Source organism: Apostichopus japonicus, chromosome 8 (assembly GCF_037975245.1).
Source record: "Apostichopus japonicus isolate 1M-3 chromosome 8, ASM3797524v1, whole genome shotgun sequence".
Lineage (NCBI taxonomy): Eukaryota > Metazoa > Echinodermata > Holothuroidea > Aspidochirotida > Stichopodidae > Apostichopus > Apostichopus japonicus.
Window position 1 is genome coordinate 32,798,514 of NC_092568.1, and position 15,214 is coordinate 32,813,727.

At 37.6% G+C, this 15,214-nt stretch overlaps 2 protein-coding genes across 3 annotated transcripts in view; one reads left to right on the forward strand and one right to left on the reverse strand.

Annotated features, from left to right (window-relative positions):
• LOC139971641 (atlastin-2-like) overlaps positions 1 to 11,276 on the reverse strand; it is a 30,814-nt gene extending 19,538 nt beyond the window's left edge. The window contains exons 1-2 of one of the 2 annotated variants that reach the window (XM_071978289.1): positions 11,117 to 11,276; positions 1,697 to 1,933 (exon numbers count right to left, since the gene is read on the reverse strand). In XM_071978289.1, coding sequence (XP_071834390.1) covers positions 1,697 to 1,915 — 219 coding nt within the window. In that variant the 5' untranslated portion in view covers positions 1,916 to 1,933; positions 11,117 to 11,276. Of the gene's footprint in view, positions 1 to 1,696; positions 1,934 to 11,066 lie in introns of both variants that reach the window. The other variant, XM_071978290.1, reaches the window with a different exon arrangement.
• A 3,383-nt stretch (positions 11,277 to 14,659) lies between these two features.
• The window catches only part of LOC139971644 (thiosulfate transporter TsuA-like), a 34,888-nt gene continuing 34,333 nt past the window's right edge, over positions 14,660 to 15,214 (forward strand). The window contains exon 1 of the mRNA XM_071978299.1: positions 14,660 to 14,826. The gene's annotated coding sequence lies outside the window, so the exon portion shown is untranslated. The remainder of the gene's footprint in view (positions 14,827 to 15,214) is intronic.

Sequence of the window (15,214 nt, forward strand, 5' to 3'; positions counted from 1 at the left end):
TTTCTCTCAATGAGAAAACATACCACATACTGTAGGAAGCTTGACCATCCTTCACAGTTATTGGAATTATCGTTTTTCATGCTATTCAGACTTTGCCCTCTGCTGGGCCCAAATGACCTTTGACTTCACCCATAATACAAAATGGTTCATCTAAATCACTATGGTGCATCCATTTGCCATGTGCATCTACAGCAGCATTCTATTGTGTCATCCTTAAAGATAATGTGTCTACAAGCAAAAGGTGTCGCACACACACATACTGTACACACCAATGTATACATATACATACAAGGAAACACTAACTTGAATGCATTGGCTCTGATGCCTGCCTTTGGCATCGGAACCAAACATGTGTCTTTTGGCTTACTGTCAAATGCACGCATGAAAGGTTGAGAATATAAATCACATACTGTATATACTTCAATAGCTAAAACAAAACTAGCCACGACAAAAATTTAAGGTCCTCCCAAATTTTATAATCAAACCACCATCACGACAAACAAACTTTCCCTAGGATAGGAAATAAGGATGATGAAATAACTGGCATTCTACTGGAAATATGACTTCTGGGGTAACACCTGAGAGCAGGCTTACAAAGAGTGATTATTATGCAGACTTTAAAATACGGACTTACAAATCTCAACTTCACTGTTACCGTACTGTGGTAGAATAGTGATATCAGACAACTTGGACAAAATACACAACATTCATAGACAAGACAGGACAATAGTCCGGTCATCTGAGGCAACCAAATTCTGTTCGGATATGAAACCAAAATCATCGGTGGCAGATGTCCGGCAGACGACCAGTTCTTTACGTCAAATTCAGATTGCACTTTAACTAATACATTCCAAAAAGGTAAAATGATAAATTGGTACCACTCCCAAAGCTACCTACACATCTTTAATAGAATGGAAATATGGGTCATTTTGATTTTGCTGCTTTATCTTTGGACAACCAAATTTGCTTTTCAGACAACCAAAATGTAAGGCCTGGTTGTCCAAGAGACAACCAGATTAAAATTCTTCAAAATTTGCCGAGGTAGACAATATCATTAACAAACTGAAACACATTAGGTGGCAGCGAGTTGAAAAGGTGAAAACCAAACATCCTAGGGTTGGCGACATCTTCCAAAAGGAACTGTAAACAACACCCAGTTGGAACAATTTTTTCTACACTGGACTGTCATGTCCCGCTTCATATTACTTGTAGTTTCAGTATGAGCAGTATGAAAAACATGTATATATCAGATAGGTGTTAATAGGAACTGTATACATGTACTGTCAAAACGAGTGCTTTGAAGTGTGAAATGGGAGGACAGTTTAAGGAGGTATTAGCATTAGGAAATTGTCCCAACTGACTGGTAACGCACAAGTTTGGAGACCCTGTACGATGGATACTGCAAGTGAGTAGTACATTCAAGTGGAGCTGCAACTTTAACATGCTTTAATAATTTTCAAAAAATCTATAAAATATCAAAAGAATCCATCATACTGAATTTCCAAGACTTTTGTCAATGAAATGGCACACAGAAACACCATACACTACTGACAAAGCACTTTATCCGGCAGACGTCTCATTCCATCGTGTAAATAATTGTCAAAACATGTGGGTCTATGTTTTACCTATAAAACTTCTTGCTAAGAAGTGGATTAAAGTCTCAATGATACAGTGTAGTTTATATATTCATACTTACATTTCTCGCTAAATAACGGAGAAAAAAGTCAAGGATGAATGACTTTCCTTTCCTGAAAGCGCCGGCCACAGAAAGAACGCAGATCTTTTTATCTTTCACCGCATCGTCACAGAGAATGTTTGCGAGTGCTTCTTCGTTTAACTCAAACAGATGGTCGTCTGAGGTTGTGACTATCTGAACAGGTTCACCCTTGGTGAGGGTGTCAGGTATGGGTGGCATTATATACTGGAATCATATCTGTAAATATGGGGAAAGCAAAGTTATGGGGGGACAGCAACAACAAATCTACTTTATTTGGGATATTTGGGGTGGGGGGAACCAAACAAATGGATATGACTTTGTCATATATACTTACATTGATGCCTGCAATCACATGTGTCGATAATACAAGTTCTATTCACAAGAATGCACCCAATTTAAATATATAATATATACATATACATATATATATATATATATATATATATATATATAAAATATGGATCAATACACAGAAACATTTGCACCGTCTTGACAAAAATGTCAATTAACTTATTGATTGATTGATTGATTGAGATGTAACTAAGTCCGGTTACATTATGCAGCTGCAATAAACGTAGAATGTACAGACGTATGATATCAACAAAACACATCAGCCTTGTAGTACAAGTTATAACAGCATGAAGGATGTATAAGGACTTGTATTAAAAGTACAATTCACACATTGATATGAGTATGCCAGTACTGAAGTTTGCACTGGGAGAATATATATACTAGATTCCAACATGCTTCGAATATGAGTACAAATCCATTGGAGCAAGTACAGGCGACTGTGTCAGTAATACGAATATATACAGAAGATATGCACTACATGCACTATGTTGTTTTATTCACATTACTGTGCCCATTTTTTATGTATATTTATATTTTTATGTTCTTTGTGGTTTATAACCCTGTGTTATATCATTTTTTACTTTTATTGCTGTTGTTATTACTTTTAGGTTTGCTTAAGTTTGGTAATTTTATATTCCAGGTATGGGTTGTTTTGTACAGTGCTCTTGAGCATGTTTTATTTCATGATAACAGCACTTTAATGGTATTTATTTATTATTATTATTTATTATTATTATTAGTGTTTACACGGGTCCAAAAATCGGGAACCGGGTACCCGAGGGCCGTTACCCGTCGGGTATCCGGGTACCCGGAAAAAATTGTTTACCCTCGTGTATCACTATTTTCAAAAAATTACATATTGGATGCTGTAATAAATGCATTATATTCTTTACTGACAATGTTTTCATGTTCAAATATGTAGGTGTAAGATAAGGTATAAAACCTCCCTCAATAATTTTTATTTGCTTCTGTTTCTTTCATTTACTTGTTAATAAATTAATTATTTAATTATAATTAGCATTACTACTAACATCGCACTGCCGCCGCTGCTTATGCTAGCTCGTGCACATCTATTGGATCAAACCATAGAAATATCCAATTTAGCTCTTAAACAGTTTTTAATACTACTACTATCTATTATGCAGGCCCAGGGTTCGCATTAGCTGCAAGATTGCGCGATTCGCGCAATTTGATCGCATTTGGAATAAACGATTAGTAAAAAGCCACTTGCGATTACTATTTTTTAGAAATCCCGTCTATAATCTATAAACATCGCTTAAAATTCCTTGTCAGCCTTTCCTTCTTTGAAATGAACCCATGAATAAATAATAATTTCTTCCACATGGTAAACTAACACCATACTAAGTCAATGAGATATCTAGCTAAGCCTAACCGTCTGTTTATTTGCTGGAGTTGTGACGCAGTTATAAGACATCCATGGAGTACTTTCGTTATTGCTGTTACGTTCGACCACATGGTTGCCTAACACCACACTAAGTCAATGGGGGAAGTCTAGCCTAGCCATTTGTTTATTAGTTGAAATTGTGACGCAGTTATAAGATATCTATGGAAAGCTTTCGTTATTGCTGTTATCTTCGAACACATGGTAGCCTAACAACACACTAAGTCAATGGGAAATCAGCCTAACCATCGGTTTGCAATTTTTTTTTTTTAAAACAATCACAGTTTGCGTATGATTCGGGTAATAAATTAGGAACCGGGTAGTATCGCGTCGAGCGGGCCCCTTCGTTATTGCTGTTATCTTCGACAGCATTGTAGCCTTACACCACACTAAGTCAATGGGATATCTGCCTAACCGTCGGTTTGCCAATTTTTTTTTTTTTTTTTTTTTAAATCACACTTTGCTTAGGATTCGGGTAATAATTTAGGAACCGGGTAGTATCTCGTTGGGCTGGTACCCGGGTACCCGGATAACCCGTGCAAACACTAATTATTATTATTTTATTTATTATTACAGGTATGACAACAATGCATCACCTCCTATTGGCAGGAGAGACTAGGTAAAAGAACAATAAACAGGCAGAAATGTAGCTGTTGTGCAATTGCAGACCTGTATAAATATCAAGCAGTTTTAACTGAAAAGGATAATTCTTAGAAAATGGTACGTTTAAATGTTGCTAAAACTTTGGGGATCATAAACAAAGATAAATATGCTGCTTGCCCTATAATACTATATAGTTATTAACAACTTACATTTTATGGCTCATAAAACACAGACTAAAAACCATCTTCAACATAATTTTGTTCTAAGTACAAAATGTAGGCATTATTAAGGAGAGAAACTTTGATAATTTTGTTCAATAGTCTCTGACTCTCTGATCAGGAATTTTATATTCACTGCCAATTCTGTATCCTCAACAGCCGATAGCTGGTAACAAAACTCGCTGTGTCAAAGATATCACATTGAAAGATATATGCAAATGTGTATTGTATTACCACTGATTACAGTGTAACACCACTTCTGAAGGTCAAACACAAACTAATGTTCTGCCTGGAGTTTCTCATCTCTCATTATTTGTCTCTGTATGTTACTACTATAGTAGCGACTTGGCTGTTAGACAGGTTGAAAAGTGAAAACATCACCTGCAATTCTAAGAAATTTACCTCGAGTATTTCATGGTTAGCAAACAGGATGACTGACCTTGTACTGTACAGTATCATCTCTGTGTAATTGTGTATGGTTTATGCATATTAATAGCTAGACATGCAAAAGGATTGCATGCAGAAATTCCTCCTATAATTTCCCTATTATTTTGTGGGTTCTACTGTACTAGATGGCCTTTAGAAGATGGCTTTTAGTATCGCTCACATGCATGGCAATTGAACATATTGAACCAGGGAGTCTTTAGGTGAATAACCATGATATATGTTTAGCAGAGTAAATTAGTAACTAGTAGGATTTGCTTAAAGAAGATTATCTGATATGTCATAATAAAACCTTTCATGCATGTTATTATAGTCCATGTTAATTTTTCATTTGCCCAATTAACGTACAATTGTCATCTAGGCCTACTGTCTATTGTCTGATCTAGAAACAGATGTATTCTAGATACATACATGTACATGAAACACAGATGAAAATGAGCATATGGACTATCTTTCTTTAAGACAATGAACACAAAGTCCATTGATTAGGAAGTCAAGTGTTCAAACATGGCAGCACTTATGTGGCATGTCTACTCGTACTATACATGTACCAGTGTAGGCAAGCAATGTAATACACACTATATGCATTATCACAGATCATGATAGCTTCTTCTATTATAAAGCATTGACTGCAACTTCAACATACTGTAGATATATTCAATATATACACCAGCCCCTTATCAAAACACTGTAAAGTGGTCATCACCAATTGATACACATGAAACCCTGAGTTTGGTCATAAAACCATGGTACTGTAGTTTATACACGGTTTTAATTTTATTTCTGAAAGGTCTGTTTCCAACTTTCCATCTTATAATATCCATTCTAACATCAGAATCTATTTCTTCACAGTTCACCAAAGTTAAGGTTATTGATTATTTAGCATCTATAGAGCAACATATGAAAAATACACTCAAATGCCATTGTTAATCAATGTTGTACTTTAAAGATTGTCTCGGACAACTGTATCATGATTTATAAGCTTGACCTTCTTATTTCAAAACTAGGCTAGATATAATTAATGATATTAATGGTGGTGCACAGACAAGATTAATGACTATTGTCAGCGCGCACACAGAGTATAGGTAAGACACATACACTTTAGTCCAGGCGTTTGTAAAGGTTGAATATGAACACAAATCTATAAGAGAGACTTTCCTGGGAGTGAGACAAATCAATTAGTCCTGCACAACAAATAGCTCCTACATGTATGTGATTACCTTACACTATGTTTATGGATGACTGTGTCCAGACATTGTTATATATATACGATATATACTGTGTGTACCATCTCAAATAAGATTTTCACCTCGCTTCCGTCTGACAAGCAGCTAAATCAAGTTAAGTGCTGGTTGACAAAAGCCATGCGGACAGATCAACAAGGTGCTTAGTACATCAGTGTGGACAGAGCGATGTCATTTCGAAATTCACAGCTTGATTTGCTTGCTGGATCCAAAAAAACTGTAGCCAGGATGAGACGATTCAATTTACTAATTTGTTATTCTTTTCCACAGAATGAGCACAAATCACAAACAATGATCAACACAATGAGTGTTTGGAATTTTTCAGAACAGTGGGTGATGTTGTAATTCACATATCTTGTTCACAGTTAATTGATTATATTTATGGTAAAGTTTAGCCAATGTCTTACAAGGTCAGGACCCCTTGAAGTTTGCATCTGAGCCTCACAGCATTTTTTTATTTTTATTAGAACCTGTTTCACACCACATACTCACTTGCGTAACTAGGTCACTAAAGGAGGAACAAGAACTTGATTTTATACACCGTTAATAACAATTCAGGCATGCAGAATTTGCATTGAATATATTGGTTATTTTATTTTTTGTTTGATTTAAAATGCACATTTTTAGCATTTTCATAGGCTTACCATTTTCAATCAACAAGATTGTACTTGTTGATACGAGCATTATGTATAATGGTTTATTATGCGAGGGGGGAAATTCAAACTGTGTTAACTGTAAGATACAGCTCTACAAAATGTCAGCCAAGTTATGTTCATGAAGGCAGAAATTTTAACCAACTGTGATTACCAAACAGGTGACATTTTATAATACATGTACAGAAGCTTCCCGGTGGTCGGAAATAGCCCAACATCTAACGATCTTTGTGTCCAAGTTTCATCGAAATCAATAAAAGAATGAGCATTCAAGATCACTTGACAGACTGCTTTTAAAGATTTCCAGGTTTTGACCTCTAATGACCTTGGATCCAAAATCCCTGCACTCCCTGAAAGAAGCACTACCCAAGAAATATTATGACCAACTTTCAAGAACATGTGATCTTCTGGGCCAGAGGTGATACATTTTGAAATTTTCACATAATGGTCTGTGGTGACCCCTAAATGACCTATACTTCCCAATAGCTCAACTCAGCATAACTGGCTTGAGCTAAACAATTGTTGGAATTTCCTAATTTAGGATAGATCTATATTCCTACAAAGTGGATGACGAAGCTGCTGATAAACTTGCTCCTAGAACAGTTTCCGCATACACATTTTTGTTAGTAGGTTGAACTGATTTCATCCTTTTCTCCAATCTAAGCTCACTGATTTTTCTGCAATTACAAAATATCATAGAAATGAAAACACTGAAGTGAAGTTTTGCTATGCAATTTTGCAAATTTTACAGGTTTTGATTTTTTGCAATCGACATCGATAAAGTAATGATGATAATCCTAGAAGTCATACACAAAATTAAAGTAACCTGCTCACTACCCACTGTACGAAACAGGCTTGTTACAAACCATCTAACACTTTGTAAACTTTTTTTTTTTAGCCTCTGAAGAAGATCCTGCTTGGGTTGAAACGTCAGGCCAACATACTTTTACACTTTGTAAACTACTTACAAGGATTTTCTCGCCACAAATAATGTGACACTTGAGAATATTGAAGATAAAAATATTCCACACAGCTAGTTCAAACCCATCTCAATATCTTGCTCCTGATTCAAGATATGGTTGATTGAATGCTACAACCTATATTGAATGGCTAAACCTTCAAACCATTCAAGGAATTTGGATCACCATAGGGGGGGGGGGGGAGGGGACGGAGTCTCTGATGTCATTTTGGCAAATGCCCTTCAAAAGCTTTGCTAAAGCTTTTATAATATTCTTGTTGGTTTATCCTTGAAAACTGAATCATTTGGGATGTTTGCTTTGATAGTTGTCAGATTTCTCTGTATTTAGAATTTCATCAAAACCATTTTGTAGAAATATTCCTTTCATCTGTGGATAAGTGATCAACAAACAAAGACTGTTTCTCAGCTTTATTGCAACGATGACATCATCCATTCTGCTGTTGCCAGATGCATTTACAGAATATCAAAAAAATTGAAAAAAATCCACACGACACAAAATGCTATCATGATGTGGATTTCACCCAAAGATACAGAAATTGTTCAGCAATTTTGCTAAGAAACTCAACTCAAACCACCGGAAAATCCTTTTAAGTCCAGCTGCTGATGGCTTTGTCACCCTGCAACATGCAGCGTGTGTTTCTACATTGATAAAAATGCAGGCCACATATTTCTTCTTTATCATGCATACACAATAGGACACACAGTGCCTGACACCAGACCATCCTGGAATCCCAATTTAAGTAAGCTTGGGCGGGTATCTCGATGCTGCTTAGGAGTTCAACTTATAAACACTTCATCTACACTGCGAGATAATGCGCCTAAAATCTGCAATTACTCCACTACAGCTCAGTTCTTAGATCAAGCAAATGTTTTGAAGCATTCAACTCTAACAGATTGACTTGACGGCAGTCGCTTATAGTGTGCTTCAAGTAGTAATTAAAAGTCACATGCAAACTCCTATCAAAAAACCCCTAAATTTGGTCAATTGTACAAAGAAAACCCTGCATATGTCACAGTGAAGCCTAACCACTTTGGAAGTTACTGTACCACCTTATCATCAGTTCAGCGTCTCAAGGGCGGCATATTGTAATTCCCCCAACCATCACACTACTTTTACAAATATGTAACTTCTGTTAGCTACAATTAATGCAGATTTCGTGACAACCTTCACCAGGCCTAGCTTAGGCTTTTAGGCTATACTGTCGACGCCTTATACTATGCCAGGTCTAGTGTGTTTAGCCCAAATTTTCTCCAAACGTGTACCTCATCTCCAAAAGAATGCAAAAGAAACTCACAGAAAATGTCAAACATGTCACAGAGTCAATAATATAACAGCACATACATTGTCCCAAACATTTTCCAATAAACATTACCAGAGTGGAGCTGCCTTGGCAACAAAGGTATCTTGTCTACTGTAATAGCCCTAGGCCTACATCCGTTCTTAAAACATCCTTTGCAGTTTAAACGGTTATTCCAACAAACATACAAAAGACCTATAGGCCAAGAGTAAACTGTTGTAAAGTCAACACCTTTCATTTACACTTTACTAACTAAGTTTAGATCCCTATACATTACATGGCAGAATAAATTATATTTCTTCCTAGACACATACCTGACAAAGGCAAGTTTGTATACAACAACAAAGCACCAGAAATCCTTTAAATTTACTGTGTATGAGGAGGAGATATTTGCTTCCAAAAACAATGTGAGAAAAATCCTTTCGGCCAACTTCTCCAGACTTTGAAAATTACTCTGATTTTCCAGCAGCTAATTAAACTATTAAGTTTCTCAGGCTAGTATTGATACAATGTATCTTAGAATATCTATGAAAAACATTGTCATCACACTTTTAGAAGGGTGGTGACTTTATGACAACACCAGTAACATAAAATGTTCTCCAAACAGATTGTACAGAACTAAGCTGTAGCCTATCCTGTGCAATTGTGTGAAGCGGCAAATTTATGACTGCTATTGTCAATAGGTTGCCAGGGTAACTTTTTACACAACCTTTGAAGAATTTTCTTTAAACTTAAACCTTACACAAAGTTATAGGATATAGGTCTGCGCTAATGTTATGGATTTCTGTACCAACGTTGACAAAAGAAACAACTTCAGTATGTTTAAATACTAGGAGTAGGATACTCACGACTAGCTTACCTACCTAACATAAACTGTCATGAAGTTAGTAGGCCTAGACTAGTCATAATTTTAACTCGCCATTGGTTAAGTTAGGCCTTGTACCTGTAACTGTGTTATGCTACTATGTTTCTACTACTACTAGGCCAGGCTGGGGGCTGTTAGTTTGCGGACCCGTTTGTTTTCTTCCCTGAAAAATGTTATGTTTCCTCCCAGAAAAATGTTTCTGTCCTCTTCTAAATCATAACGACTTTAAGGAAGGAAACTAATGTTTTCCAAGTGAGGAAACTAACGTTTTTTGGTGAAGGCATTTTGGCTAAGCTGTGAGGAAAGAATAATAATAAAAGAAACTTCACACTCTACATAGCCCAGCCAATGTGCCTTCTCTCTTTCCACTCCTGAGAAACATTAGTTTCCACCCCGGAGTAATTATAGAATACAGGGCCACTCGATGATACTATCTGAGCATCCGGATGCGCGGATGCTCAGTCTCACCCCAGTACGTATGTGAGTAAAAAATGTCAAAGTCCCAGTTCTTTCTTTTTGAGTGGATGCGCGGATGCGTGGATGCGGAGTCAAAAATTTCCTAAGTCCTTTTAAGAACGACACACTATTGATGTGGAATATCTTCGTACATACGGGACTTTCAGTATTGGAAATACGTGATGGTATATGTCGAAACTTTTCGAAAATTATTTAAGTCCATTCCTAGTACTCCCGGGGTGGATGCGCGGATGCCCGGATGCGGAGTCAAAATGAAATACGTGATGGTATATGGGGAAACTTTCGAAAATTATTTAAGTCCATTATGGGGAAACCTTCGAAAATTATCTAAGTCCTTTCCTTGTATTCCCGGGGTGGATGCGCGGATGCGCGGATGCGGAGTCAAAATAAAATACGTAATGGAATTTTAGAGGGCGCCATACGTGTACGGACATGTACAGACACACCGCGCATCCGCGCATCCGGATGCTGGGAAGAGTTAATGAATGGCCCTGTATTCTATAATTGTACCTCCACCCCTGGGGAGGGAACAAACGTTTTTAGGGGAGGAAACTAACAGGAGCCATCAAGCTTGCAGCGGAATGCACCTTCAAATCTTGGCTCAAGTTAAATAATCTGTTCTATGGCAGAAACTCCTACGGTTTCTCAATGGCAGAAATGAAGTGCTAACTTACTATACCATGAATATTGCGCAAGTAACTTTAGGCCTAACCTAACGTAGGCCTAGGCCTATTTAGGACTACGGTAGCCTAAATTACGCCTAACTTTGGCCTTATAGTACTATTTTAGCAGTTAAGCAAGTGTGTATTACTAACAATATCACTGTTGGAAACGGTTCTCCACATGGCACTAAGTTAAAACTTACACAAAGGTTTAGTTACACGGTGCTAATGGCTTTTCGCTCAGTCAGCCGTTAAACTTGCTTTCCACTTGATTTTCTAGCCGTCAAATTTTGAACGTTGTTGAAATACGTCATTTACTGTGCTATGAAGAACTTGATCATCATACAGTTCTGGGAGCTAGCTATGAAAACTAACTGTACTTCGATTCTTGTTACGGAAGCCGAATCTTACCATTCAACGTAAAAGTATTAATTTGTTACAAACATGTTCCTTTGAATAAAACAATAATATTGGTCGTGCAATTAACAGAAATGTCACATTAGTGTTTTTCATAAGAAGTTAACTAGTTGTAAAGTATTTCATTAATGTTTTACTGGTGTTGCACTAAAAGGCTCTCGTACCGTTCTACTACCTTGGAATGGGGGGATTCCACGAGACCGAAGGACTGCGAGACCGAATTTCCGCGAACCGATGGTCCGCTAAAGCCGCGAGACCGATTGTCTATGGATGGTATATCGATAGCCCGGCCAGACTGAAGGTCTGAGCCAAGTGACCGGAGCCTTAAATGACACCATTTTATGATTCCGTGCACATACTACAACAACAAAGAAAGCAAAAAAGAAAGAAGCAAATGATTGAACAAAATGGCAAAATTGCATGTATTTTCTCACTCAAAGCTGGGAGGGGGGAGCGCCCTAAATTTTTCACTAGTGGTCCCCCCTCCCCTAAAATCTGAAAAGGTAAGGATTTAAACCAATTTATAACGCCTTTTTAACATTGTCACATTACATTCAAAAATTTAATTTGAAATTCGAACAGTCTAGAGAATTTTGATTCGTTATAGGCTAGAACCGAAAACCGCAACATGCTCCCTTGTTATAGCGTAAACTGTCATTATTATCCCATTTTACTAAGAAATCAATTAGGGGTTGACTTTTTAACCTCTAGCCCGAAACAGTTGACACAATTTCCTCCCGTGGCTTAGTAATAATTTCGGTCTCGCGGACCTCGGTCTCGATGACCTTCGGTGACCGTGTCACAGACCTTTTTTAATTTCGGTCTCGCGGATCTTCGATCCCGTGGACCTTCGGTCTCGTGGCCTGTATCCCTTGGAATAATTCCAGGTTTAGAGATATACTACTCTGTTAACTGTTGGTTAAGTACATTGGCCACTTGTTGTTATTAACAAGCTTCAGTTGTCATGTGAACGTATTTTGGAAATTACTGTGTGTATTATAAAGTTGTGACAAACCAGAGAAGTTCGCTCTCACTACCACAAAGTCCACTCTTATTTGTATTGAAGATATCTAAGTTCATATGATTATACTCAACAGTAGCCTATGATGGTCGAGGCATGCAAGCTACTCTTGTTTGAGAGACTACATAACTTAGTAAGTCAATAAAAAATGATAATCAACAAACCCGTCATGGACAGTCTCGACCAGGTTTGAAAGGTTTTGACATTTTAGGACCGCCACCAGTTTTCTGCATAATAAACATCATTTTACACTGAGTTTTGCTTTATTTGATAAGGCTTGGCACAAAGTGACCCCGCCGATGAAATAAACGCAATTTTAATATTGCAGTAAGTTTCAGGCTCCAACAATTATTATAACCGTTATGTACAATTTATACATTCTGAGGCAAAGTGCCTGTATATTTAAGCGGCCAATAGTCATTACAACATATGGTACAACTTTTCACTAAGAAAAGTTATTCTGTCATTAGAAATGAAAGCTGAAATAGTTGAGCATTTCTTTCTAAAAGTAGTAGAGTATACAACACATGCAACCGTAAACTAAAAGGAGCATTTCTGATATGAATTTGGAAGAAAGAAACAAATTTCTCAAAGTTCTATATTAACAATGAGTAGCCCTGAATCAGTCTAGCGGAATAGCCTCCAGAAATTCACCTCTGGGTGATAAGAATAGTCGAAGAATACATTTCAAACTTTGTCCCGTACAACGACACAAGGTACGAACTAAATTGTGCTTTTTTGTGAGGACTGAGTACAAGGTTCCTTTCGTTATCTTTGGAAACCGAAGAAACTATAATGTAGTGTTTTGACTGAATTGTCTTTGCCATTTATTGCAGAATACCTCATCTATGATCCTTTCCCCGTCGTATTACATGTAGAAATGGCGAAATTTATAGTAACAGGAATGTGTTATGGCGTCCTTGCCAATGCATTATAACGATTCTATACTTCTAGATTCACTTTTTCGTTGAAGTGGTCTTCCCCTGTTTGAAATCTGAGCTAGCATCAGACCAACTTGAACATGACAAGGTATAGCCTACTAATGTGTTTTGAATTTGTACGTGTGTATCGGATGGGAGTAATAATTATCGCCCTTTGATATAGTGGGGGCGAGTAAAGAGTTCCTTTCAAAAAAAGCCGTTTATAGATAAATATCTTGCATGCAGCTGTGATTTCAGAAGTAGGCCTACGTTTTACTTTTGATAGATCGGTTTCCTACTTCCTTAGTCCTACTGGCAAGTTTAGCAGAACTTTGAATGGTGCTATATGATTGACCAAACTATTGTCCAAACTAGGGCCAAACAGTTGTCCATTGGGGGACGTAAAGCCATATACTTAATTGAAGAGAAGGTGGGCCGGGTAAGATGTGATACATTGTACATAAACCGGTGCAACGTTTCCAGCTGTCTTGGTAAAGGTGGGGTCAGAATCTCTATGTATCTCTCTGGTTGGGGTGGTGAAAAACAGGTAGCGGTCTCTCCAGGGAGTGTGGCAACATTGTGTGACCCGAGTAGTAACAACTGGAGGAGGCCCAACAAAAATAACAAAACAAGGATAGCACTATATTGTCTACGATATTAATTCGATTCAGTGATTGCTTTTTGGTTTCTCGTGGAGCTTGATAATGGTTTTATCGGCGCGTAACTTAGAAAGTCCTCTGAAACAGTCAAACAGCATGTGTGGTAAAATGAAAGTAACGAGGGGAACGTTGTAGTTTTGTAAACGAAATACCACCACCACTTAGAACTATACACATACACTCCCAAGCAAATATAGCTTAGTATACTGTCAATATTAGTCGCAAGGATAAGATCCAAATATGGTTATCCCACAATCTGTGAAAGAACGTGTTGAATGAAAAGTTTATATCAAGTGCACAAATCATCCTCTCACCCCCCCCCCCTCCCCTCCCCTTTTGAATGGCGAAATATTGAGTTTATTAAATATAACAATCGTTTTCCAGTTAAGTGATGGATATCGTACTCGATAGCAGTAACAAAATATGAACGAACCACCGTCTTAACTACAATAAAGGATAGATTAGGCACTCCCCCCCCCCCCCCACAAAGAAATTTATTAAGTTATTCACAAAAAGACTTAATATTTTGAGGGCACCATAACATTTACACACAACGGTGAAAATAATGTGCTCGGATCGCGTATATGGATTGCGATCATCGAGTTTATGGAATACGCCACCAGATTACCAAAGTTCACGATGATGGTATTTTCTCTGAAAATCTGTTCAACCATCAATATCACGGTATATAGACCAATGTAAATACCCAATCGTGGGTTGTCTGTGTCCAACGTTTGTGCTTAACATATACAGTAGTTTACGCCGTTTGAAGTTCGTGACTATTGTTTGTTGGTATAACGGCTACAAATTCGGGAATTATTTGAATCTGGCCGTTTATGGATTTTTCCATCAGGACCACTGTATTAATTTAATCACGTAACAGTTGGAAAGTTTTGGTGAGTAAACTCATGAATTTAATTAAATTATAAATTAAATAAATGATACGCCTCAGTGTTAACAATCTCTTTATACTAGGGACAACCAACGACAGGGTTGAAGGTAACAGTGACACCGCCAGGGGGTAGAGGGAGGCGTGTAGGGGGGGGGGGCTCGGTATAGAACTCTTTGGCTTGACTTAAATTTTCTTTCGAGTACCTCCATATATATATATATATGTTCTGGAAAAAACCCGTAAAATGCAGTGGCGTAGGAAGGTACTTTTGAGTGGGGGGCTGAAGACTGATGGCCGGCCTGGGGGAGGGGTCTAAGGGGGTCCCCCCTCCCCATTGGAATTTTTTGCATTTCCAGGTGGCCTCAGATGCAATTTGGTGCAATATAGCACAC